Source organism: Idiotropiscis lumnitzeri, chromosome 20 (genome assembly GCF_059441095.1).
Source record: "Idiotropiscis lumnitzeri isolate Australia: NSW breed Sydney's pygmy pipehorse chromosome 20, RoL_Ilum_1.0, whole genome shotgun sequence".
In the NCBI taxonomy this organism is placed as follows: Eukaryota; Metazoa; Chordata; class Actinopteri; order Syngnathiformes; family Syngnathidae; genus Idiotropiscis; species Idiotropiscis lumnitzeri.
The window spans coordinates 4,375,693-4,401,492 of NC_142410.1; the positions used below are offsets into that span (position 1 = coordinate 4,375,693).

Genomic DNA, 25,800 nt, shown 5'->3' on the forward strand with positions numbered 1-25,800 from the left:
GATGAATTTATGTAAAATTGATAATCCATCTATGTTCAATACTTGCCCTTTTTAAGTGCGCAGAAGAGCTGCAGCCTATAATTAGACGTATCAGAGGAATACCTTTGCGTTTCCAAATTGGTTGCGTCTCCGAATTGGTTGGTCACAAGTGATGCTAATGAGCAAATTAGCACCAGCTGTGGACACTTGCCATCGACTATAAAAGCTCATGTTGCTTGTCTTCTTTCGACTGTCACTGAAGCGATGGCGTCAATTTGGTTTGGTGTTGTGCTGGCTTACGCGCTCGTAATGGATCTAGGTGAACTATGTTTATTGCTTAAGTGAATTTTGTGTTTGAAACAAAAATGGTTTGTGTCCTGAAAATCTCAAATGAGTCTGTGTCTGCAGGTCTTTGTTTTCCAGATGAACAAACTGACTCGGATGCTGAGCTTGAAAATTTGCCAGGTGAGGATATTATTTATGAGACAAGTCTGTTTGATGTTAAGACTTGTTTTATTTCAAACAGGAGTGTCTCGCAATGATTCTTCACTGAAGATGGTTTTTGAACTTCTTGAGTCTTTGGATTTGTTGCAACAAGGTGAGGGAATATTTGGGTGACCCCAATTCTCCAATCCCGTGTAATTAGAATCTCTGACGACTACAAGGATAATTTTACTATCACTAGCATTGATTTCAAACATTTGTAGATTTTCCGACAATGCCATTGCATAATCGCATACTAAGATGCTGCGGTTGGCGATCACGGCTCTAGTCTCTGTTTTTTTTTTTGTCATGTTTAACTTTATTGGAATGTCAAATATTTTTGTTTTGAAGACCTAGGACTGTTGGAAACCAAAGAAATGGAAGAGGCGCTTGATGAGATGATAAACCTGGGAAAGGTTTTGCACCTGAATATAACCGTAGGGCTCCAAATGGAGTCAGACAGTCATTACAATATGAGCCACAGCCACCAGCAGGAAATTGTGGGTGATAAGCACTCAAATATGAACTACTCCATCCATGGCCAGAAGAGCCAGGACGAGGCGCGCCACAACATGAGCAGCAGTCAATTGAACAATACAATCAGCAACGATGAGGCGCACCACATGAGCTACGAGCAGCCGCGGCACATGAGCCACGACGAGGCGCACCACAACATGAGCCACGAGCACCCGCGCCTCCACGAGGCGCACCACAACATGAGCCAAGAGCAGCCGCGCCATGACGAGGCGCACCATATGAGCCACGACGAGGCGCACCACAACATGAGCAGCAGCCAACGGAACAATACAATCAGCAACGACGACGCGCACCACTACATGAGCCACGAGAAGTCGCGTGACATGAGCCATGACGAGGCGCACCACATGAGCCACGACGAGGCGCACCACGACGAGGCGCACCACGACGAGGCGCACCACGACGAGGCGCACCACAACAGCCACGACGAGGCGCACCACAACATGAGCAGCAGCCAACAGAACAATACAATCGGCCACGACGATGCGCACCACTACATGAGCCACGAGAAGCCGCGCCACAAGAGCCACGACGATGCGCACCACATGAGCAACGAGGCGCATCACATGAGCCACGACGAGGCGCACCACAACATGAGCAGCAGCCAACAGAACTATACAATCAGCAACGACGATGCGCACCACCACATGAGCCACGAGAAGCCGCGCCACATGAGCCACGAGAAGCCGCGCAACATGAGCCACGACGATGCGCACCACATGAGCCACGAGCAGCCGCGCCACAACATGAGCAGCAGCCAACAGAACAATACAATCAGCCACGACGAGGCGTACCTCATGAGCCACGACTATCAAAATGACACGAGCCATGACGTCCAGAATGATGCCTTCAATGAAGACCAACAGAGCTCCAGTATGCAACAGAATGATGAGAATCCTGTCATGAGCGGTGACATGAGCAGCTACCAGAATGAGAACATGGATGATGACTTGACAGATGAGCCAATGACGGTCCTTGTTTGAAGTGTGCAGTTGTCTACAGCTGTAACATGGAAGAACTGTATGAGGTTTGATCTGTCTGAAAATAAATATTGAAATTCATTACCTTTGTATTCCTCATTACACATACTTCAAAATTGACATCTGAATAATTATCTATCCAAGGTGACTTTGTGGAATGTCTCCAAATCTTTTTTCTATTGCTGCTGTTTTTTGAGTCTTGAGACCCCAAAAATTATCTTCAACAGTTGACATTTACCACTTATTTTCTTGCATGGTGCTTTTAGCAGTTGCGGTTCAAAAGCGCTAATGGCCCTATTATGATAAAATAAAAAGGCAACTTGAATATTTAAAAAAAAAAAAAAAAAAAAAGTTTCTATTGAAGGGGAAGTAAAATGAAAAATATACTTTATGAAAATATTCTATAAAGGGCCATAAGTCAAAAATGGTAACAATAGTTACTGTTAATGGAATAGGAGCTAAGAAGCAAAATCCACCCATTTTTATCCATCTCATTTTGCTGTTGACTGAAAATGACATCACAGTTGCTCATGACTCATATTCTACAAACACAATATGAAAAAGTATGTCATGTTTTCACTCGTGGGCCTGCATATATAATTTTTTGTCAAGAACATTTTGGCGATGACTTTCCTTTGAAGTCAAGTATTCATACTTTGTTCTCACCACTGAAGAAAACCAATTTAAGCATAAGCACAAGGACACCATGCTTACTACAGACTCGAAAAGTAAAAGCACCTGTGGCTAAAGCCAAACTATGGCAGAACTTTTACTCTTTGGACCTTTCTATTTTTTTTTTCAGTTTTCTACCAAATATTTATCAAATGCAGAATCCAAGGTCTAGTAATTTGTTTGATTTAAGGCCTTCGGAATCCAAACATGATATAAAATAAATGACATACAATAAGCAAAAGTGTCTTATCTTGGATTTAAATTCATGTAAATTGGGGATGATTTTTTTTGTTGTAATTTTTATACTTGGTAGCTACTTCCTGTTGCAGTGATACACCTGATGGTAATTAGAGCCAATTACCAGCAGCTGTGGCCACTCCTCTCCTGCTATAAAAGCTTGTGTTGTTTGTCTTCATCACAAGTGTGACTTGAAGCAATGGCTGCTGTGTGGCTCTTGGTTGTGCTGGTGCATGCAGTCTTGCTGGGCACAGGTAGGTAGTGATATTTTTATTTTATTTTTTGGGCGGGGTGGGTGAATGAACCAAATTTGTGTTGAAAAGGTTTGCATTTGTTTGCTTGCAGGCTTTTGTGTTCCTGCTGCTGCAAGAAAAGCTGGATCCAATGCAGGGCTGAAAGAAGGTCCATCAGGTAAAATTGTTAATTTTTTCTGTTGTTCTGTGTCGCTCTGCAACAAAATTTTTTTTTTTTGTTCCCGATGTGTCTCACCGTGAGGTTTAACTAAAGAAGGCTTTTGAGCTTCTCCTGTCCTCGGATAATCTGTTGAAGCTACAAAAGTGATGGGCCATTGTGGTTTACCAGAAATATAGATGGGGTCATTTTGGAAATGTAAGCACTGGCAGAGATGTAGAAAGCGCTTAATCTGTATTAAATTTTGACATGACTAACCACATCTTAAAAACTAATTGTAGCAAGTGCTCATGTTCATACACGTTCAGGTTTCATCTAAATGTATTTAATTGGGTGTTGCTATGCACCTGTTGACTAAGAACTTTCGTTGTTTGAGGACTGTGGTTTAATTTTACTTGATCAGAGGTGTCAAATCCTGGTCCAGAAAGGCTAGTCCCTGCCATAGTTGCGGTTCTACTGAACTGGCAGGTGAAGCTCATTTGCGTAGAGGCCCCTGTGACGGCGTTTTTACAATCTGGTTTGACTTTTGAATGTCAACTAATGTGACCTTTTGTATGAAGGACTAGCAACAGAGAAAGTGAACCCTGATGACCGAGCAAGCCACAATGTGAGCAACACTCAGCAACGGGAGAATGTGATCAACCATCAACAGCCACGCCACAACATGAGCCACGATGAGCCGCGCCACATGAACAGCAGCCAACAGAACAATACGATCAGCCACGACGAGCCGCGCCACAGCATGAGCCACGACGAGCCGCGCCACAACATGAGCCACGACGAGCCGCGCCACAACATGAGCCACGACGAGCCGCGCCACAACATGAGCCACGACGAGCCGCGCCACAGCATGAGCCACGATGAGCCGCGCCACAGCATGAGCCACGATGAGCCACGCCACATGAACAGCGGCCAACAGAACAATACGATCAGCCACGACGAGCCGCGCCACAGAATGAGCCACGACGAGCCGCGCCACAACATGAGTCACGACGAGCCGCGCCACAACATGAGCCACGAGAAGCCGCGCCACATGAGCAACTATGAGGTGCACCACATGAACCACGACGATGCGCACCACAACATGAGCAACGAGCAGCTGCGCCACAACATGAGCCAGGATGAGGTGCACCACATGAGCCACGACGAGGCTCACCACATGAGCAGCAGCCAACAGAACAATACAATCGGCCACGACGATGCGCACCACTACATGAGCCACGAGAAGCCACGCCACAAGAGCCACGACGAGGCGCACCACATGAGCAACGAGGCGCACCACATGAGCAACGAGGCGCACCACATGAGCCACGACGAGGCGCACCACAACATGAGCAGCAGCCAACAGAACTATACAATCAGAAACGACGATGCGCACCACCACATGAGCCACGAGCAGCCGCGCCACAACATGAGCCAGGATGAGGTGCACCACATGAGCCACAACGAGGCTCACCACAACATGAGCAGCCGCCAACAGAACAATACAATCAGCCACGACGAGGCGTACCTCATGAGCCACGACTATCAAAATGACACGAGCCATGACGTCCAGAATGATGCCTTCAATGAAGACCAACAGAGCTCCAGTATGCAACCGAATGATGAGAATCCTGTCATGAGCGGTGACATGAGCAGCTACCAGAATGAGAACATGGATGATGACTTGACAGATGAGCCAATGACGGTCCTTGTTTGAAGTGTGTAGTTGTCTACAGCTGTAACATGGAAGAACTGTATGAGGTTTGATCTGTCTGAAAATAAATATTGAAATTCATTACCTTTTGTTTTCCTCATTACACATACTTCAAAATTGACATCTGAATAATTATCTATCCAAGGTGACTTTGTGGAATGTCTCCAAATCTTTTTTTCTACTGCTGCTGTTTTTTGGGTCTTGAGACCCCAAGAATTATCACATCTTCAACAGTTGACATTTACCACTTATTTTCTTGCATGGTGCTTTTAGCAGTTGCGGTTCAAAAAGGCTAATGGCCCTATTATGATAAAATAAAAAGGCAACTTGAATATTTAAAAAAAAACAGTTTCTATTGAAGGGGAAGTCAAAATGAAAAATATCCTTTATGAAAATATTCTATAAAGGGCCATAAGTCAAAAATGGTAACAATAGTTACTGTTAATGGAATAGGAGCAAAGAAGCAAAATCCACCCATTTTTATCCATCTCATTTTGCTGTTGACTGAAAATGACATCACAGTTGCTCATGACTCATATTCTACAAACACAATATGAAAAAGAATGTCATGTTTTCACTCGTGGGCCTGCATATATAATTTTTTGTCAAGAACATTTTGGCGATGACTTTCCTTTTAAGTAAAGTATTCATACTTTGTTCTCACCACTGAAGAAAACCAATTTAAGCATAAGCACAAGGACACCATGATTACTACAGACTCGAGAAAAGTAAAAGCACCTGTGGCTAAAGCCAAACTATGGCAGAACTTTTACTCTTTGGACCTTTCTATTTTTTTTTTCAGTTTTCTACCAAATATTTATCAAATGCAGAATCCAAGGTCTAGTCATTTGTTTGATTTAAGGCCTTCGGAATCCAAACATGATATAAAATAAATGACATACAATAAGCGAAAGTGTCTTATCTTGGATTTAAATTCATATAAATTGGGGATGATTTTTTTTTGTTGTAATTTTTATACGTGGTAGCTACTTCCTGTTGCAGTGATACACCTGATGGTAATTAGAGCCAATTACCAGCAGCTGTGGCCACTCCTCTCCTGCTATAAAAGCTTGTGTTTTTTGTCTTCATCACAAGTGTGACTTGAAGCAATGGCTGCTGTGTGGCTCTTGGTTGTGCTGGTGCATGCAGTCTTGCTGGGCACAGGTAGGTAGTGATATTTTTATTTTATTTTATTTTTGGGCGGGGTGGGTGGATGAACCAAATTTGTGTTGAAAAGGTTTGCATTTGTTTGCTTGCAGGCTTTTGTGTTCCTGCTGCTGCAAGAAAAGCTGGATCCAATGCAGGGCTGAAAGAAGGTCCATCAGGTAAAATTGTTAATTTTTTCTGTTGTTCTGTGTCGCTCTGCAACTAAATTTTTTTTGTTCCCGATGTGTCTCACAGTGAGGTTTAACTAAAGAAGGCTTTTGAGCTTCTCCTGTCCTCGGATAATCTGTTGAAGCTACAAAAGTGATGGGCCATTATGGTTTTCCAGAAATATAGATGGGGTCATTTTGGAAATGTAAACACTGGCAGAGTTGTAGAAAGCGGTTAATCCGTATTAAATTTTGACATGACTAACCAAATCTTAAAAACTAATTGTAGCAAGTGCTCGTGTTCATACACGTTCAGGTTTCATCTAAATGTATTTAATTGGGTGTTGCTATGCACCTGTAGACTAAGAACTTTTGTTGTTTGAGGACTGTGCTTTAATTTTACTTGATCAGAGGTGTCAAATCCTGGTCCAGAAAGGCTAGTCCCTGCCATAGTTGCGGTTCTACTGAACTGGCAGGTGAAGGAGCTCATTTGCGTAGAGGCCCCTGTGACGGCGTTTTTACAATCTGGTTTGACTTTTGAATGTCAACTAATGTGGCATTTTGTATGAAGGACTAGCGCCAGAGAAAGTGAACCCTGATGACCGAGCAAGCCACAATGTGAGCAACACTCAGCAACGGGAGAATGTGATCAACCATCAGCAGCCACGCCACAACATGAGCCACGATGAGCCGCGCCACATGAACAGCAGCCAACAGAACAATACGATCAGCCACGACGAGCCGCGCCACAGCATGAGCCACGACGAGCCGCGCCACAACATGAGCAGCAGCCAACGAAACAATACAATCGGCAACGACGACGCGCACCACTACATGAGCCACGAGAAGCCGCGCCACATGAGCCACTATGAGGTGCACCACATGAACCACGACGAGGCGCACCACAACATGAGCAGCAGCCAACAGAACAATACAATCGGCCACTACATGAGCCACGAGAAGCCGAGCCACAACATGAGCAACGAGCAGCCGCGCCACAACATGAGCCAGGATGAGGTGCACCACATGAGCCACGACGAGGCTCACCACATGAGCAGCAGCCAACAGAACTATACAATCAGCAACGACGATGCGCACCACAACATGAGCCTCGAGCAGCCGCGCCACATGAGCCACGACGATGCGCACCACAACATGAGCCTCGAGCAGCCGCGCCACATGAGCCACGAGCAGCCGCGCCACAACATGAGCCACGACGATGCGCACCACAACATGAGCCTCGAGCAGCCGCGCCACATGAGCCACGAGAAGCCGCGCCACAACATGAGCCACGACGATGCGCACCACAACATGAGCCACGAGCAGCCGCACCACAACATGAGCCACGAGCAGCCGCACCACAACATGAGCCACGAGAAGCCACGCCACAACATGAGCCACGACGATGCGCACCACAACATGAGCAGCAGCCAACAGAACAATACAATCAGCCACGGCGAGGCGTACCTCATGAGCCACGACTATCAAAATGACATGAGCCATGACGTCCAGAATGATTCCTTCAATGAAGACCAACAGAGCTCCAGTATGCAACCGAATGATGAGAATCCTGTCATGAGCGGTGACATGAGCAGCTACCAGAATGAGAACATGGATGATGACTTGACAGATGAGCCAATGACGGTCCTTGTTTGAAGTGTGCAGTTGTCTACAGCTGTAACATGGAAGAACTGTATGAGGTTTGATCTGTCTGAAAATAAATATTGAAATTCATTACCTTTGTATTCCTCATTACACATACTTCAAAATTGACATCTGGATAATTATCTATCCAAGGTGACTTTGTGGAATGTCTCCAAATCTTTTTTTCTATTGCTGCTGTTTTTTGGGTCTTGAGACCCCAAGAATTATCTTCAACAGTTGACATTTACCACTTATTTTCTTACATGGTGCTTTTAGCAGTTGCGGTTCAAAAAGGCTAATGGCCCTATTATGATCAAATAAAAAGGCAACTTGAATATTTAAAAAAAACAGTTTCTATTGAAGGTGAAGTCAAAATGAAAAATATACTTTATGAAAATATTCTATAAAGGGCCATAAGTCAAAAATGGTAACAATAGTTACTGTTAATGGAATAGGAGCAAAGAAGCAAAATCCACCCATTTTTATCCATCTCATTTTGCTGTTGACTGAAAATGACATCACAGTTGCTCATGACTCATATTCTACAAACACAATATGAAAAAGTATGTCATGTTTTCACTCGTGGGCCTGCATATATAATTTTTTGTCAAGAACATTTTGGCGATGACTTTCCTTTTAAGTAAAGTATTCATACTTTGTTCTCACCACTGAAGAAAACCAATTTAAGCATAAGCACAAGGACACCATGCTTACTACAGACTCGAGAAAAGTAAAAGCACCTGTGGCTAAAGCCAAACTATGGCAGAACTTTTACTCTTTGGACCTTTCTATTTTTTTTTCAGTTTTCTACCAAATATTTATCAAATGCAGAATCCAAGGTCTAGTAATTTGTTTGATTTAAGGCCTTCGGAATCCAAACATGATATAAAATAAATGACATACAATAAGCGAAAGTGTCTTATCTTGGATTTAAATTCATATAAATTGGGGATGATTTTTTTTTGTTGTAATTTTTATACGTGGTAGCTACTTCCTGTTGCAGTGATACACCTGATGGTAATTAGAGCCAATTACCAGCAGCTGTGGTCACTCCTCTCCTGCTATAAAAGCTTGTGTTGTCTGTCTTCATCACAAGTGTGACTTGAAGCAATGGCTGCTGTGTGGCTCGTGGTTGTGCTGGTGCATGCAGTCTTGCTGAGCACAGGTAGGTACTGGTATTTTTATTTTATTTTATTTTTGGGTGGGATGGGTGGATGAACCAAATTTGTGTTGAAAAGGTTTGCATTTGTTTGCTTGCAGGCTTTTGTGTTCCTGCTGCTGCAAGAAAAGCTGGATCCAATGCAAGGCTGAAAGAAGGTCCATCAGGTAAAATTGTTAATTTTTTCTGTTGTTCTGTGTCGCTCTGCAACTAAATTTTATTTGTTCCCGATGTGTCTCACAGTGAGGTTTAACTAAAGAAGGCTTTTGAGCTTCTCCTGTCCTCGGATAATCTGTTGAAGCTACAAAAGTGATGGGCCATTATGGTTTTCCAGAAATATAGATGGGGTCATTTTGGAAATGTAAACACTGGCAGAGATGTAGAAAGCGCTTAATCTGTATTAAATTTTGACATGACTAACCAAATCTTAAAAACTAATTGTAGCAAGTGCTCGTGTTCATACACGTTCAGGTTTCATCTAAATGTATTTAATTGGGTGTTGCTATGCACCTGTAGACTAAGAACTTTTGTTGTTTGAGGACTGTGCTTTAATTTTACTTGATCAGAGGTGTCAAATCCTGGTCCAGAAAGGCTAGTCCCTGCCATAGTTGCGGTTCTACTGAACTGGCAGGTGAAGCTCATTTGCGTAGAGGCCCCTGTGACGGCGTTTTTACAATCTGGTTTGACTTTTGAATGTCAACTAATGTGGCATTTTGTATGAAGGACTAGCACCAGAGAAAGTGAACCCTGATGACTGAGCAAGCCACAATGTGAGCAACACTCAGCAACGGGATGATGTGATCAACCATCAACAGCCACGCCACAACATGAGCCACGATGAGCCGCGCCACATGAACAGCAGCCAACAGAACAATACGATCAGCCACGACGAGCCGAGCCACAACATGAGCCACGACGAGCCGCGCCACAACATGAGCAGCAGCCAACGGAACTATACAATCAGCAACGACGATGCGCACCACAACATGAGCCACGAGCAGCCGCGCCACATGAGCCACGACGAGGCTCACCACATGAGCAGCAGCCAACAGAACAATACAATCGGCCACTACATGAACCACGAGAAGCCGAGCCACGACGATGCGCACCACAACATGAGCAACGAGCAGCCGCGCCACAACATGAGCAACGAGCAGCCGCGCCACAACATGAGCCAGGATGAGGTGCACCACATGAGCCACGACGAGGCTCACCACATGAGCAGCAGCCAACAGAACTATACAATCAGCAACGACGATGCGCACCACAACATGAGCCACGAGCAGCCGCGCCACATGAGCCACGACGATGCGCACCACAACATGAGCCACGACGATGCGCACCACAACATGAGCCACGACGAGCCGCGCCACAGCATGAGCCACGACGAGCCGCGCCACAGCATGAGCCACGACGAGCCGCGCCACAGCATGAGCCACGACGAGCCGCGCCACGACGAGCCGCGCCACAGCATGAGCCACGACGAGCCGCGCCACAGCATGAGCCACGACGAGCCGCGCCACAGCATGAGCCACGACGAGCCGCGCCACAGCATGAGCCACGACGAGCCGCGCCACAGCATGAGCCACGACGTGCCGCGCCACAACAACACAATCAGCAACATACAGCCGCGCCTCAACGTGACCAGCCATCGCCTCCAGAATGACGAGATGTTGGCTTTCCAGAACCACCAAATGGTTTATGATTTGGCAGATGATGTGGTGGATGTTAATGTTTGAAGACTGTGGTTCTCAATGAATGAAGAGCTCAAATGATCATGTAACAACTTTTCTCATAATAAACTCTTTACCCTGATACTTGTAGTTTTGGCTTTTAAGTAGAATCAACTATACCGATCCATCAAAATGTGCACAATTGTTCAATTCAGTGAAATGTGTATTCTATAACACAAAACACTCGTAGCAAAGATTAGCACTCCATTCCTGGTCTCACTCAAATTTGAGGTTTCTGCTCCTTGCCAACTAAAAAATTGAACAGTTCTAAGCAATTTAAATCTGACTTTGAAATGGGGTCCAAACACAATGACACATTTTTGGTGTAACAGACATATAAATATACACATGTATATGCAAAAATGTAAATTTTTGAATGTAGTCTTCTATTTGCAGCAAAACAATTGGACAACTTTTGAACAGTTGTCATTTCCAGCTTTTTAAGCCATGAACACTGATCCAGATCAAGCTCACATGAGATCAATATGGGGGGGCGATTGTGCATGTGAACCAAAGTGAGTTAGATACCCACCCCTTGTTGAAAAATATTCATATTGTGATGGTTATTAATAGGAGAATATAGTAGGACAGAATAAGGAATAGCGGAGAGGCTGCCATTGAAAATGAGAAAAAATTAGCAAACATGAAGTTCTCATATGTCTCATAAGTTCTCATTTGAGACAAATCAAAACCATTATTTTAATTTGTGTAAAATTATTTTCTTGAGTGTGACGCGGACAATCATGCTCGAACATGAGAGGTAACTAAGGGAAGCGATATCTAGGCAAACAACCATTCACTATGTGGAGCAAGATGGAAAACCAGAAGTAAGAAAAGTCGTAACGGTTTGTACTGAAGCAAAGTTACAGATATTTATGTTAAAAAAAAAAAAAGACCAATTGAACTGTAAGGTGTTAAAAATAGTCAGAAAAATAAAGTTGTGTACATTTCAGTACAGTAACATAGTGTTCTTACTTTTGTTAGTTCCAGAAGAACCTCAACATTAAATCCATACCATTGGAAGTTGTCTTTTTTCTTCACATAGCAAATAGTGACGTTGCACCGAGTGCAAATTAGAACCAATTAGCCACAGCTTGTGGTCACCTGCGACCTCCTATAATAACTCGAGTGATCCGTTGTCCTCACAACTGATCGTTGAAGCGATGGCTGCTGGTGGTCTCCTGGTTGTGTTGCTGCAAATGGCCACGATGGACTTGGGTGATGCTTAGTACTTATTTTAACCAAATTAAAACACAGAATGTTTATTTCGCTTCAACGCTGATATACGTTTGTCTGCAGGCCTTTGTGGTCGTCTTGGTCCGAGTCATGATGAACCAAATTCCTGGCTTGAGGATGTTATGCTAGGTGAGGTGCGCACATTGTTGATGAATTAAATGAATTTATGATATTAAGACTTGTTTTATTCGCTGCAGATCCTTCCAAAGATGTTACACTTGTGGGGTCTCTGGAACTTATCCAGACCTTGAATTCGGAGTTTAAGATGGAAATTAAAGGTGAGAAAACTAGGGTGGCATTAACTGAACTCTCTGCACCCAACGTGTCTGTCCAAATGTTTATTTTTTTGTGCTCTTTTGCTATTATGGAGTATGATGAAACTGTAATTTCGAAGACTGCTACTTTAGAATGACTGCAGTAATAAAGTACTCGCGTAACGATCAAAGAGTGATAAGTGAAACAGAAAAAATGTCCAAAATGAATTGAATCTTAAAATAAGAAATACAGCCTCAATGGTTGTAAACGTTTTTGTTTACACTTAAACGAGGACAACTAGAAAGTGCTGTTCTTGTAGGCAAAAATCAAATTTTAGACATGGAGCAAGTCTTAGTTGTGATGAATTTGAGGCAACTTTAAATCTTTTTCTCTCTTTTTTTTGAAGGCCAACAAGCAACCCAAGTGAGCAAGGACAGCAAGAATGACATGATCCATGAGCAGCAGACCTCCAACATGAGCAAGGGTTATCGAAATGAGATGAGCCACGACCAACAGAGCTCCAATATGACCAAGGTTTATCTAAATGAGATGAGCCACATGAGCGAGGGTTATCAAAATGAGATGAGCGCCAACATGAGCGAGGATTATCGAAATGAGATGAGCCCCAACATGAGCGAGGATTATCGAAATGAGATGAGCCACGACCAGCAGAGCTCCAATATGACCAAGGTTTATCGAAATGAGATGAGCCCCAACATGAGCGAGGGTTATCGAAATGGGATGAGCCACGACCAGCAGACCTCCAATATGAGCAAGGGTTATCAAAATAAGATGAGCCCCAACATGAGCGAGATTTCTCGAAATGAGATGAGCCACGACTATCAGAGTGCCAACATATCCAAAGGTTATCGAAATGAGATGAGCCCTAACATGAGCAAGGGTTATCAAAATGAGATGAGCCACGACTACATGGGCGACATGAGCAGTGATGACACAAGCCTTGAGTACACGAGCCACAGCCTCCAGAGTGGAATGAGTCATGGTGTCCAGAATGATACCGTCAACATGCGCAACAATCACCAGAATGAGAATCCTGTACTGAGCAGCAATTACCAGAATGAGGACATGGAAGACTACATGACAGACGAGGCGATGACGGTCCTTGTTTGAAGTGTGTAGTTGTCTATAGCTGCGACATGGAAGAACTGTATGAAGCTTGATCTGTCTCAAAATAAATAATGATACTAATTACCTTGTATTTTTTTTACCTATACTTATTACACAGATGCATTGAAGTTGAATGCAGAGAGGGAACTTTATAAGATATCTGGAGAATATGTTTCCCCCCCTTCTCCTTCCTTGGTACTTGTAATTTAGTTCGCAATAAGTACTTTGTCACTGTAGCAGATTTCCCATTCTCAAGTCTACAGTATGTCATACTGTGAGCATTGTAAAAACACTCAACAACTGAAGTATTCTAGAGTGCATCGGTGCAAACTTGGATGACTTTGTAGTTTAAGAGAACCTAATCCAAAAAAGATATTGTAGCCTCTTTTTTTTTTAAGTTTAATTTGTTTGTTTTTTTTGCATTAACTTGAAATTGAGGGCTTCTACAAGTTAAAAGCTTCAAGATCACCGCTTGGACTCACTTTTCAAAATGGTATACTTCTACCAAAGAACTCATTACATATCTTGTAGTGAGCTGTGCCATTTGAAATTATAATCCCAAATTGTGATTTATTGGCGATGAACATGCCTCCATATTGGACAGAATACTCCCATGTGTCAAATTGCATAATTTAATTCCTTCAATCGAAACTAACAAATTTAACTTTAAATGAATAATAACACCAAGGAAACTACGTTACAAAAGTGAATTTTCTCATGTGAAAATGAATTTGGTGACATTCATGACATTGCATTCTGAGAGTATTTTTTTGTTAATTACAGCACATTGAAGTTTAGCTGTGTAATTCTTAATTCTTAATAAACAGTAAAATAACCTGTCTTCTCTTTTTGTGTAAAACTGATCTATTTTCAAAAGTGCTCATCTTCTTTCGGTGGGTGGGCGAGCTTGATCATATCCAAGATAACTTTGGGGAAGAGGCGAGGTACACTCAGGACCTTTTGCAGCATACATAAAAATAATGAGTGGCAAGTTGTTTAATTTAAGACCTTCAAAATCCAAACACGGTATAAAACAAATTACATAAAACAACGAAAAGTGTTTCAGCTTGGATTTCAATTCGTATAAATATAATTTTTTATTTTTTTTTTACGAGGTAGCTACTTCCTGTTGCAGTGATACACCTGATGCTAATTAAAGCCAATTAGAAGCAGCTGTGGTCACTCCTCACCTGCTATAAAAGCCTGTATTGTCTGTCCTCTTCACAACGGTGACTTGGAGAAATGGCTGCTGCATGGCTGGTTGTTGTGGTGGCACAAGTTGTCTTGCTGGCCACAGGTGGGCAGATTTTTTATTTATTTATTTATTTTTATTTTATTTTATTATTTTTTTTAAAACCCAAATGTGTTTTTATGCGTTTTTGTGTTTTCATCTCCAAAAACTGAACTAAATGTGTGTACTTGTAGGCTCTTGTGTTCCTGCTGCTGCAACAAAAGCTGGATCCAATGCTGTGTTGAATAAAGGTGAGACAGGTCAAATGTAGTTTTTTTTTTTTTTTTTTTTTTCCTCTAAGACTTACTTTAATTTGCTCCAGATGTCCCTCCCAAGACTTTTGCGCTTCTCCAGTCTTTGAATTCTGTGTTGAAGCTATGAAATAATTGTGAGAATATTTTTAGGATCAGGTAGAACCCCAACAAATGCAGGTGCCTGCTCTGGAAGCAGCTTACCAGTAATGGGACATTGTCATTTTCTAGGAATGTTGAAGCAATCAATTTGTGAACGTGAATACTGTTAGAGCTGTAGAATGCGTTTTGTTTTGTAATTTCTGTTCAACTTTAACATTACCTTGTTTTTAACAAAATTAGCCAAATCTTCAAAGTAAATGTAGTTTGTTATTTTTGTCTGTCAATTATGTCCGTGAGCTTTCAGGGTTCATATACAATGTATCCAATTGGGTGTTAGGTTTGTACACAAGGAAATTCAGTTGTGAACTGTATTTTGAGTTCATTTCAGAGGGGTCAAATCCAGGTCCAGAAAGGAAACTGTTAAAATCCCTTGACATGACTTTGGCGCATTTGCGTGGGCTTGATAAAACTGATGAGACAAGACTCGAGTCAAGTCTCTGGACCAAAGCAAGTTATTGCAAATGGTGGTTAAAATTTAAGGCATATTGATGTATGGTATTAAACTGATTTTAATGTTATCTGAACAGGAGTCGAAGTTACATCACTGTTACTAGTAACGGGTAAAGGTACAAATTATTGCAAACAATGTCATTTTGCCACTTTGCTCTTTTAATGTATAACAATGGCAACTGTTTGAATTGAATGCTCTAGTCCCAGTTAAATTTTCAGTGTCATGCATTTAATTTTGAATGTCAACTAATGTGGCATTTTGTGTGAAGGACTTGCAACAGAGAAGGTGAACCCTGATGACCAAGCAAGCCACAATGTGAGCAACACTCAGCAGCAGGAGAATGTGATCAACCATCAACAGCCGCGCCACATCAGCAGCAGCCAACAGAACTATACAATCTACAACGACGAACTGCGCCACATGAGCCACGACGAGCCGCACCACATGAACAGCTGCCAACAGAACAATACAATCTACGACGAGCCGCGCCACAACATGAGCCACGACGAGCCGCGCCACAACATGAGCCACGACGAGCCGCGCCACAACATGAGCCACGACGAGCCGCGCCACAACATGAGCCACGACGAGCCGCGCCACAACATGAGCCACGACGAGCCGCGCCACAACATGAGCCACGACGAGCCGCGCCACAACATGAGCCACGACGAGCCGCGCCACAACATGAGCCACGACGAGCCGCGCCACAACATGAGCCACGACGAGCCGCGCCACAACATGAGCCACGACGAGCCGCGGCACAACATGAGCCACGACGAGCCGCGGCACAACATGAGCCACGACGAGCCGCGGCACAACATGAGCCACGACGAGCCGCGGCACAACATGAGCCACGACGAGCCGCGGCACAACATGAGCCACGACGAGCCGCGGCACAACATGAGCCACGACGAGCCGCGCCACAACATGAGCCACGACGAGCCGCGCCACAACATGAGCCACGACGAGCCGCGGCACAACATGAGCCACGACGAGCCGCGCCACAACATGAGCCACGACGAGCCGCGCCACAACATGAGCCACGACCAACCGAGCGTTGCCCTTATCCCACAACAGCAGAGCAACAGCACAGAGAGAAATGCCTCCAGCACACAACAGCCAAGCTACCACATGAGCAGTGGCCAACAGAATGTCTTCATCACCCAACAGCAGAGCTTCAACATCATCAAGCAGACTATCATGAACAACCTGGGCAGTGACGAGAGCAGCACCTACCAGGATGATGGGGACTCAGATGTGTTTACTGTCAATGTATGATGTGTTGTCTTGATGGCTGCAGAACAATAAAAAAAATAATTTTCATATGCTACTTTTGAACATTTTTTTTTACTTTTTTCATTTGGGTAAATGTACATTGAACAATATACAGATGCATAAAATATTTGAGTTAGGCAAATGAAACAACCAATGCTATTAAATTGCCCCACCTAGAATAAAATTAAACCCCCCAGATGTTATTTTAGTAAGTTAAAGGACTAAAACTTTAAAGTTGCGAATTTAAAAAAAATTTTTTTCATAAAACTAAATATGTCAATGTTAAGTCTTTGGTAGTTTTATACAAGAGGCTTTGGTGTTTAAAGCATTTCTTTTGGTTATTAATGGCATAACTGTTTCTTGGAAGAAATGGTTAAATACATCTGGGAGTTGTACCCCTATGAATGTTGGTCACACAGAAGTGACACAGCGGCAGCCAACAAATTGTCAATTCCCATAGAGAGTGTGGTGTTGGCTTGACTGGCTCGCCTGCTCTTGACACTTCACTGAAATGCAGCAGTAAGTAAAAAGGGCTTCACTTTGTTTCTTCATACATGACAAAAATATATACAGTATAGAAAAATAGTACACGGTACACCCAGGTTTATTAACTCAACAGGAATTAGATCACAAAGCAACTTTAGAAGTTAGCAATTTGCCAAACTTAATAGGTTAAGCATAATAGGTTTTTTATAATTAAGATGCATTCGTGCCTGCTTTTAACTTTAGAAGCATTATGCTCATGGTCCCCCCCCACCCTCCAAAAAAAACTTGACCACTTGTTAAACACTTAAAAACGTAACTAAAATTAAAACTGTTTTTTAAAAAACTAAAACTAATAAAGCTGCTCTGAAGACAGAAAATGAATTTAAACTTACTAAAAAATCCAAACATGATAAAAAATTAATGAAATACAATAAGGAAAAGTTTTTTGTCTTGTAGCTTGGATTTGAATTAATGAATTGTGGATGATTTTTTTTTTTTTTACATGGTAGCTACTTCCTGTTGCAGTGATACACCTGATGCTAATTAGAGCCAATTAGTAGCAGGTGTGGTCTCTTGTCACCTGCTATCAATGCTTGTGTTGTTGGTCTTTTTGTGACTTGAAGCAATGACTGCTGTGTGGTCTCCTGGCACACGCAGTCTTGTTGCACACAGGTAGGTTGCAATTTTTTTTTTTTTTGGTTTGTATTTAAGATTTTTCATTTTTATTTTTTTTTGTGGTGCAGGCATGGATTTTTTTTTTTGAAGAAGTTTGCTTTTGTTTGCTTGCAGGCTTTTGTGTTTCTGCTGCTGCCAGCAAAGCTGGATTCAATGATTGGCTTACAAAAGGTACATCAGGTGAAAACTTTTTGTTAAATTATTTTATTTCTGATTAATTTTAGTTTTCTGTATCTTCCTCAAAGACTTAAGTTTATTTGCTCCAGAATTCTCTCCGGATGAGGTTTCACTCATGAGCAGCGACCACCAGCCCGGCCACAACGACATGAGCGGCGACCACCAGCCCGGCCACAACGACATGAGCGGCGACCACCAGCCCGGCCACAACGACATGAGCGGCGACCACCTGCCCGGCCACAACGACATGAGCGGCGACCACCATCCCGGCCACAACGACATGAGCGCCGGCCACAACGACATGAGTGGCGACCACCTGCCCGGCCACAACGACATGAGTGGCGACCACCTGCCCGGCCACAACGACATGAGCGCCGACCACCAGCCCGGCCACAACGACATGAGCGCCGACCACCAGCCCGGCCACAACGACATGAGCGCCGACCACCAGCCCGGCCACAACGACATGAGCGGCGACCACCAGCCCGGCCACAACGACATGAGCGGAGACCACCTGCCCGGACACAACGACATGAGCGGCGACCACCAGCCCGGACACAACGACATGAGCGGCGACCACCATCCCGGACACAACGACATGAGCGGCGACCACCTGCCCGGACACAACGACATGAGCGGCGACCACCTGCCCGGCCACAACGACATGAGCGGCGACCACCATCCCGGACACAACGACATGAGCGGCGACCACCTGCCCGGACACAACGACATGAGCGGCGACCACCATCCCGGACACAACGACATGAGCGGCGACCACCTGCCCGGACACAACGACATGAGCGGCGACCACCTGCCCGGCCACAACGACATGAGCGGCGACCACCTGCCCGGCCACAACGACATGAGCGGCGACCACCTGCCCGGCCACAACGACATGAGCGGCGACCACCTGCCCGGCCACAACGACATGAGCGGCGACCACCTGCCCGGCCACAACGACATGAGCGGCGACCACCAGCCCGGCCACAACGACATGAGCGGCGACCACCTGCCCGGCCACAACGACATGAGCGCCGGCCACAACGACATGAGTGGCGACCACCTGCCCGGCCACAACGACATGAGTGGCGACCACCTGCCCGGCCACAACGACATGAGCGCCGACCACCAGCCCGGCCACAACGACATGAGTGGCGACCACCTGCCCGGCCACAACGACATGAGCGCCGACCACCAGCCCGGCCACAACGACATGAGCGGAGACCACCTGCCCGGACACAACGACATGAGCGGCGACCACCAGCCCGGACACAACGACATGAGCGGCGACCACCATCCCGGACACAACGACATGAGCGGCGACCACCTGCCCGGACACAACGACATGAGCGGCGACCACCTGCCCGGCCACAACGACATGAGCGGCGACCACCATCCCGGACACAACGACATGAGCGGCGACCACCTGCCCGGACACAACGACATGAGCGGCGACCACCATCCCGGACACAACGACATGAGCGGCGACCACCAGCCCGGCCACAACGACATGAGCGGCGACCACCTGCCCGGCCACAACGACATGAGCGGCGACCACCTGCCCGGCCACAACGACATGAGCGGCGACCACCTGCCCGGCCACAACGACATGAGCGGCGACCACCTGCCCGGCCACAACGACATGAGCGGCGACCACCTGCCCGGCCACAACGACATGAGCGGCGACCACCAGCCCGGCCACAACGACATGAGCGCCGACCACCAGCCCGGCCACAACGACATGAGCCACACACAGCAGCAGGAAAATATGTCCAACCATCATCAGCCAAGCTACCACATGAGCAATGACCAACAGAGCAACGCCTTCATCCCCCAACCTCAGATCTCAACATGAGCAATGCCTCCTGCACACAACAGCCAAGCTACAACATGAGCAGTGGCCAAGATGATGCCTTTAACCCCCAACAGCAGAGCTTCAGCAAGCAGACCATGAACAACCTGGGCAGTGATGAGAGCAGCACCTACCAGGATGATGGGGACTTGGCAGATGTGTTTACCGTCAATGTATAATGTGTTGTCTTCATGGTTACAGAAAAAATAAAGGCATGGAAGCAATCAATTTCATGTGTGCTACTTTTGGTCTGACACAATTTTTTTTTTTTTTTTTAAACAGTCAAATTGGAACAGATTCTTTCCATAGTTGGTCAAATGTTAAGCTACTGTAGATCAGCTCTCCTGATGCTAGAGTACCACCAAACAAAATAAATGTTTAAAGTGCTAGTCATGACACTGTTGCAGTCACTTGTGTAGTAGGTCAATAAGTGTAAACTAAGTTTTACTCAAATGTGCATTGCAGCACACACTCAACGTGGCGTAAAAAAATTCCAATGCCTGAGTCATTGCAAAGAACTACTTAACGTTTAAGTCATGTTCAGCTCTGACCATGGTTATATTGGTAAAGACTACAAAAAACAAGACGACAGAAGATACAATACCGCTCACACTGGGCAAAGAAAGAAATCAGTTCAAATGACAATAAAGACTTTGGCCACCAGGGGGGGTTGTGTGCACCTGAATCCTCTCGAGCTGAACGTTTGTGTGAGCCATTTGGATGGAAAGGTTCAAAAAGCTGCATCTGCGAACCTCTACGTACCAGATGAGCTTTTAAAGCAGGTGACAAGTGACTGAAACTGCTGCTGATTGGCTCTGCACTAGAGCTTTTTTTGCATCTTAATACGGGTTTAATTAGATGATGAGCTCCTTCGTGGGCAGCTGTAAATAAGATGACCAACTGGCGGAAGACAAAAAAAAACAACCTTTCAGGGCTTCAGAGGAAGTGGCAAATGGACCATCCATTTCAGTCTTTCAGCACGACCTTGTGTGCTAACATCAAAAACTGAGTTGTATCGTTAAAGCAATTGAAAATTGTCACTTAAAATGAAGTGTAAACACACTAATTTGATAATGTTGAACTTGTAAAAAATAACAATAACATCCAGATTAATAATATTTTCGATAGGGCATTAATTGAGCAGCAAATTCCACACGTGTTTATCCATCACAGGGGCGGCCATTTTGCCACTTGCTGTTGACAGAAAATGACATCACAATGACCAATGCTACATTCCATGAAGGTGGGAAATCGGACTGTTCTCACCTTGAACCAAGAAAAATGCACTGAAATGCCACTTTGAACTGAGAGGGCCAAGATGTGAAGATAAGGGAAAAAGGAGCCCGACTTCACCGACTTGCTTCAATATGACATCACTTAGCAACCCCCAAAGAGACCATGAATGACAAAACCTAATTTGCATATCTTTGTTTATTCATTAAATTCATGAAATTTATTCTACATAACTTCTCATCATATATCGTGATTTGTGCTGACTGCTTTAAGTTTTTGGGTGAAATATATTTAATGCTGAGAAGATAAAGAAGATAGAAGATGTTTATTCGTTTTTATAAATAAAGGACATTATGAAGGAAGTTTTGCTTCAGGTCAAATTGTGTTCATCAGCCATTTTTGTTATTGACAGAATGAGCCATGATTGGAAATACTTCAAGTTGTAGATATAAAAATTTCAATTGTGAAAACATCAAAATCAAAAAGCAGTTTAATCTTTTAATCATCTGACCAATAGATCATATCAGGGGTTATGGCGTTCAATATTATTAACCATACACTCTCTTAGATCATAATAGAGTGTCCAATATAAAAGAAAATGAACCCACATCATTCAAACCACACATTTCACAGAATCTTTTATTTCAATAATATTCATAAATCAACCAGTTTCAATGGCCAGATGGAGAAAACCAGACCTCATGTGACCAACCAAAGACATTCGTACTTTATTTGTGTATATCGGTTGACATTTTTTTTTTCATGTTGTAGCCAAACACAGCTTGTGCTAATTTGAGCCAATTACCACCAGCTGTGGTCACATTTGACCTGCTATAAAAGCCCATGATGTCTACTGTTTGTCACACATGTTGCTGACGTGATGGCTGCTCTGTGGCTCTTGGTCGTGCTGGCGAATGGGTTATTTTTGGACAAAGGTAGTTAAAATATTTGTTTTTAAGAAAGTGTTTTTTTTTTTGTCTCAAAATGCTTATATCAGTTTGTGTTTGCAGGCCTTTGTTTGCCATCTGATGCTGCACAAGGTGAATCTGATGCTGTGCTGAAAGGCTTTCCAGGTGGTGGTTAATTAAATGTATGTTAAGATTTGTTTTATTTGCTACAGATATGCTTGATGATGTTTCACCGAGGTTTTTGGAGCTTCTCCGGTTTTTGGATGGCATTTCAAAGCAAAATGCTAAACAAGGTGAGACAATTTGGGGTTTATTCCCCCTAACATTTTAATTATGATTTTAAGGCACAGTGTTTTACTGTGACAAAAATAATTAGACACCACAAAACAAATTTCACTGAATTGATATCACATCTCAATTCACTCATGCCCACTTTGGGTGATGTCTGACCAAGGTCACATGAACGTCTCCACAGCCAAGTTTTCAGTGACCACTTTACCGTACATTACAAACTTCATCCAAAACACCCCTGCTGTCGCATTTAACTAGACAAAAACCGCTTTGTCATGCACCTGTCTAAAAACATCAAAATATATTGTCTGATATACTGTGCAACTAAATTGAGTAGTTACTGAGTTCCCTATTATGAGGCTCAAAAAGAGGAATTTTTACAATTATGTCATTCTTCAGAGTACTCAAAGACAGTAAAGTGTTTCGTCCACATGTTTGTACAACAATTTGGCACGAAAAGGCCTAGTTTGATTCACAAGCAGTTGAATGTCACTATTGGTAACCATGCCCTGGTGTGTTTATTTGCCAGGATCAAGTCTCTGAATGAAAGTGATTAACTGAAAGTAGCATGCATACAGTGTGAAATTCACTTGTGCAATGAATTGTTCTGTTGCTGGTGAAGAATTGCAAAGGATGGCAGTTGTTGAAAATGCTCAAGTAGATGCTTATTTTTATCCTACTTTTGAATGCAATTTTTGTTTTTCTTCCTTTTATATGCACATGTAATCAAGATGCCCAAGCCAACTTGAGCAGCAACGAATATCCCAGCCGCAACATGAGCAACGACCAGTCCGACCGCAACATGAGCAAAAAATATACCGGCCGCAACATGAGCAATGACCACAAGAGCAACGACCAGTCCAACCGCAACATGAGCAACGAATATCCCAGCCGCAGCATGAGCAACGACCATTCCGGCGACATGAGCAACGACCATTCCGACCGCATCATGAGCAACGAATATCCCAGCCGCAACATGAGCAATGATCACATGAGCAACGACCATTCCGGCGGCAACATGAGCAACGAATATCCCGACCACCACATGAGCAACGACCAGTCCAACCGCATCATGAGCAACGAATATCCCAGCCGCAACATGAGCAACGACCAGTCCAACCGCATCATGAGCAACGAATATCCCAGCCGCAACATGAGCAACGACCAGTCCAACCGCAACATGAGCAACGAATATCCCGGCCACCACATGAGCAACGACCATTCCGGCGGCAACATGAGCAACGACCATTCCGGCGGCAACATGAGCAACGACCATTCCGGCAGCAACATGAGCAACGACCATTCCGGCGGCAACATGAGCAACGACCATTCCGGCGGCAACATGAGCAACGACCATTCCGGCGGCAACATGAGCAACGACCATTCCGGCGGCAACATGAGCAACGACCATTCCGGCGGCAACATGAGCAACGACCATTCCGGCGGCAACATGAGCAACGACCAGTCCGGCGGCAACATGAGCAACGACCATTCCGGCGGCAACATGAGCAACGACCATTCCGGCGGCAACATGAGCAACGACCATTCCGGCGGCAACATGAGCAACGACCATTCCGGCGGCAACATGAGCAACGACCATTCCGGCGGCAACATGAGCAACGACCAGTCCGGCGGCAACATGAGCAACGACCAGTCCGGCGGCAACATGAGCAACGACCAGTCCGGCGGCAACATGAGCAACGACCAGTCCGGCGGCAACATGAGCAACGAATATCCCGGCGGCAACATGAGCAACGAATATCCCGGCGGCAACATGAGCAACGAATATCCCGGCGGCAACATGAGCAACGAATATCCCGGCGGCAACATGAGCAACGAATATCCCGGCGGCAACATGAGCAACGAATATCCCGGCCGCAACATGAGCAACGACCATTCCGGCGGCAACATGAGCAACGAATATCCCAGCCGCAACATGAGCAACGACCAGTCCGGCGGCAACATGAGCAACGAATATCCCAGCCGCAACATGAGCAACGACCAGTCCGACCGCAACATGAGCAACGAATATCCCGGCCGCAACATGAGCAACGAATATCCCGGCCGCAACATGAGCAACGACCAGTCCGACCGCAACATGAGCAACGACCAGTCCGACCGCAACATGAGCAACGAATATCCCGGCCACCACATGAGCAACGACCAGTCCGACCGCAACATGAGCAACGAATATCCCAGCCGCAACATGAGCAACGACCAGTCCGACCGCCACATGAGCAACGAATATCCCGGCCGCCACATGAGCAACGACCAGTCCGACCGCAACATGAGCAACGAATATCCCGGCCGCCACATGAGCAACGACCAGTCCGACCGCAACATGAGCAACGAATATCCCGGCCGCCACATGAGCAACGACCAGTCCGACCGCAACATGAGCAACGAATATCCCGGCCGCCACATGAGCAACGACCAGTCCGACCGCAACATGAGCAACGAATATCCCGGCCGCCACATGAGCAACGACCAGTCCGACCGCAACATGAGCAACGAATATCCCGGCCACCACATGAGCAACGACCATTCCGACCGCAACATGAGCAACAACCACATGAGCAATGACCAGTCCGACCGCAACATGAGCAACGAATATCCCGGCGGCAACATGAGCAACGAATATCCCGGCGGCAACATGAGCAACGAATATCCCAGCCGCAACATGAGCCACGACCAGTCCGGCGGCAACATGAGCAACGAATATCCCAGCCGCAACATGAGCAACGACCAGTCCGACCGCAACATGAGCAACGAATATCCCGGCCACCACATGAGCAACGACCAGTCCGACCGCAACATGAGCAACGAATATCCCGGCCACCACATGAGCAACGACCAGTCCGACCGCAACATGAGCAACGAATATCCCGGCCACCACATGAGCAACGACCAGTCCGACCGCAACATGAGCAACGAATATCCCGGCCGCAACATGAGCAACGACCAGTCCGACCGCAACATGAGCAACGAATATCCCGGCCACCACATGAGCAACGACCAGTCCGACCGCCACATGAGCAACGAATATCCCGGCCACCACATGAGCAACGACCAGTCCGACCGCAACATGAGCAACGAATATCCCGGCCACCACATGAGCAACGACCAGTCCGACCGCAACATGAGCAACGAATATCCCGGCCACCACATGAGCAACGACCATTCCGACCGCAACATGAGCAACAACCACATGAGCAATGACCAGTCCGACCGCAACATGAGCAACGAATATCCCGGCCACCACATGAGCAACGACCATTCCGACCGCAACATGAGCAACAACCACATGAGCAACGACCAGTCCGACCGCAACATGAGCAACGAATA

At 45.2% G+C, this 25,800-nt stretch overlaps 4 protein-coding genes and 1 long non-coding RNA gene across 8 annotated transcripts; all 5 read left to right on the forward strand.

Moving 5' to 3' along the window:
* The first annotated feature begins 144 nt into the window (after positions 1-144).
* On the forward strand, positions 145-5,076 carry LOC148317175 (uncharacterized). The gene is made up of 7 exons (XM_088285231.1): positions 145-298; positions 388-444; positions 506-577; positions 814-1,976; positions 3,074-3,146; positions 3,234-3,299; positions 3,860-5,076. Exons 1-7 carry the CDS (start codon positions 244-246, stop codon positions 4,996-4,998), a joined length of 2,625 nt encoding a protein of 874 aa, XP_088141357.1. The 5' UTR covers positions 145-243; the 3' UTR covers positions 4,999-5,076.
* A 942-nt stretch (positions 5,077-6,018) lies between these two features.
* Positions 6,019-10,926, forward strand: LOC148317176 (uncharacterized). Of its 4 annotated transcripts, none has more exons than XM_088284197.1 (5): positions 6,019-6,159; positions 6,255-6,320; positions 6,880-7,210; positions 7,277-7,418; positions 10,260-10,926. In XM_088284197.1, exons 1-5 carry the CDS (start codon positions 6,105-6,107, stop codon positions 10,848-10,850), a joined length of 1,185 nt encoding a protein of 394 aa, XP_088140323.1. In that variant the 5' UTR covers positions 6,019-6,104; the 3' UTR covers positions 10,851-10,926. The 4 variants fall into 4 exon arrangements, with proteins under 4 accessions (XP_088140323.1, XP_088140325.1, XP_088140322.1 ...); XM_088284199.1 differs by lacking the exon at positions 10,260-10,926 and adding an exon at positions 7,726-8,042 and having other exon boundaries at positions 7,277-7,614; XM_088284196.1 differs by having other exon boundaries at positions 6,880-7,418.
* Positions 10,927-11,935: 1,009 nt separating this feature from the next.
* LOC148317177 (uncharacterized) lies at positions 11,936-16,888 on the forward strand. Its single transcript, XM_088285232.1, has 7 exons — positions 11,936-12,062; positions 12,144-12,209; positions 12,278-12,358; positions 12,742-13,460; positions 14,341-14,407; positions 14,889-14,954; positions 15,827-16,888. The coding sequence occupies exons 1-7, from the start codon at positions 12,008-12,010 to the stop codon at positions 16,834-16,836; spliced, it is 2,064 nt and encodes a 687-aa protein (XP_088141358.1). The 5' UTR covers positions 11,936-12,007; the 3' UTR covers positions 16,837-16,888.
* A 979-nt stretch (positions 16,889-17,867) lies between these two features.
* On the forward strand, positions 17,868-18,460 carry LOC148317178 (uncharacterized). Its single transcript, XR_015840048.1, has 3 exons — positions 17,868-17,991; positions 18,109-18,165; positions 18,240-18,460. It is a non-coding gene; the product is annotated as an uncharacterized LOC148317178 (long non-coding RNA).
* Positions 18,461-22,072: 3,612 nt separating this feature from the next.
* On the forward strand, positions 22,073-25,166 carry LOC148317179 (uncharacterized). The gene is made up of 6 exons (XM_088285233.1): positions 22,073-22,191; positions 22,267-22,296; positions 22,377-22,457; positions 23,187-23,351; positions 23,445-24,729; positions 25,151-25,166. The coding sequence occupies exons 1-6, from the start codon at positions 22,137-22,139 to the stop codon at positions 25,164-25,166; spliced, it is 1,632 nt and encodes a 543-aa protein (XP_088141359.1). The 5' UTR covers positions 22,073-22,136.
* The last annotated feature ends 634 nt before the right edge of the window (positions 25,167-25,800 follow it).

Excerpts from the sequence above, each read along its gene's own strand:
- LOC148317175 (XM_088285231.1), top strand. The coding sequence starts at position 244 with ATGGCGTCAATTTGGTTTGGTGTTGTGCTGGCTTACGCGCTCGTAATG. Across the intron at positions 299-387 it reads CGCGCTCGTAATGGATCTAG|GTCTTTGTTTTCCAGATGAA; the intron begins GTGAACTATGTT and ends CTGTGTCTGCAG. Across the intron at positions 445-505 it reads TGAGCTTGAAAATTTGCCAG|GAGTGTCTCGCAATGATTCT; the intron begins GTGAGGATATTA and ends TATTTCAAACAG.
- LOC148317176 (XM_088284196.1), top strand. The coding sequence starts at position 6,105 with ATGGCTGCTGTGTGGCTCTTGGTTGTGCTGGTGCATGCAGTCTTGCTG. Across the intron at positions 6,321-6,879 it reads GCTGAAAGAAGGTCCATCAG|GACTAGCGCCAGAGAAAGTG; the intron begins GTAAAATTGTTA and ends TTTTGTATGAAG. Across the intron at positions 7,419-10,259 it reads ATGCGCACCACAACATGAGC|AACGAGCAGCCGCGCCACAA; the intron begins CTCGAGCAGCCG and ends CACAACATGAGC.
- LOC148317177 (XM_088285232.1), top strand. The coding sequence starts at position 12,008 with ATGGCTGCTGGTGGTCTCCTGGTTGTGTTGCTGCAAATGGCCACGATG. Across the intron at positions 12,063-12,143 it reads AATGGCCACGATGGACTTGG|GCCTTTGTGGTCGTCTTGGT; the intron begins GTGATGCTTAGT and ends GTTTGTCTGCAG. Across the intron at positions 13,461-14,340 it reads ACGAGGCGATGACGGTCCTT|TGCTCATCTTCTTTCGGTGG; the intron begins GTTTGAAGTGTG and ends TATTTTCAAAAG.
- LOC148317179 (XM_088285233.1), top strand. The coding sequence starts at position 22,137 with ATGGCTGCTCTGTGGCTCTTGGTCGTGCTGGCGAATGGGTTATTTTTG. Across the intron at positions 22,192-22,266 it reads TGGGTTATTTTTGGACAAAG|GCCTTTGTTTGCCATCTGAT; the intron begins GTAGTTAAAATA and ends TTGTGTTTGCAG. Across the intron at positions 22,297-22,376 it reads GCCATCTGATGCTGCACAAG|ATATGCTTGATGATGTTTCA; the intron begins GTGAATCTGATG and ends TATTTGCTACAG.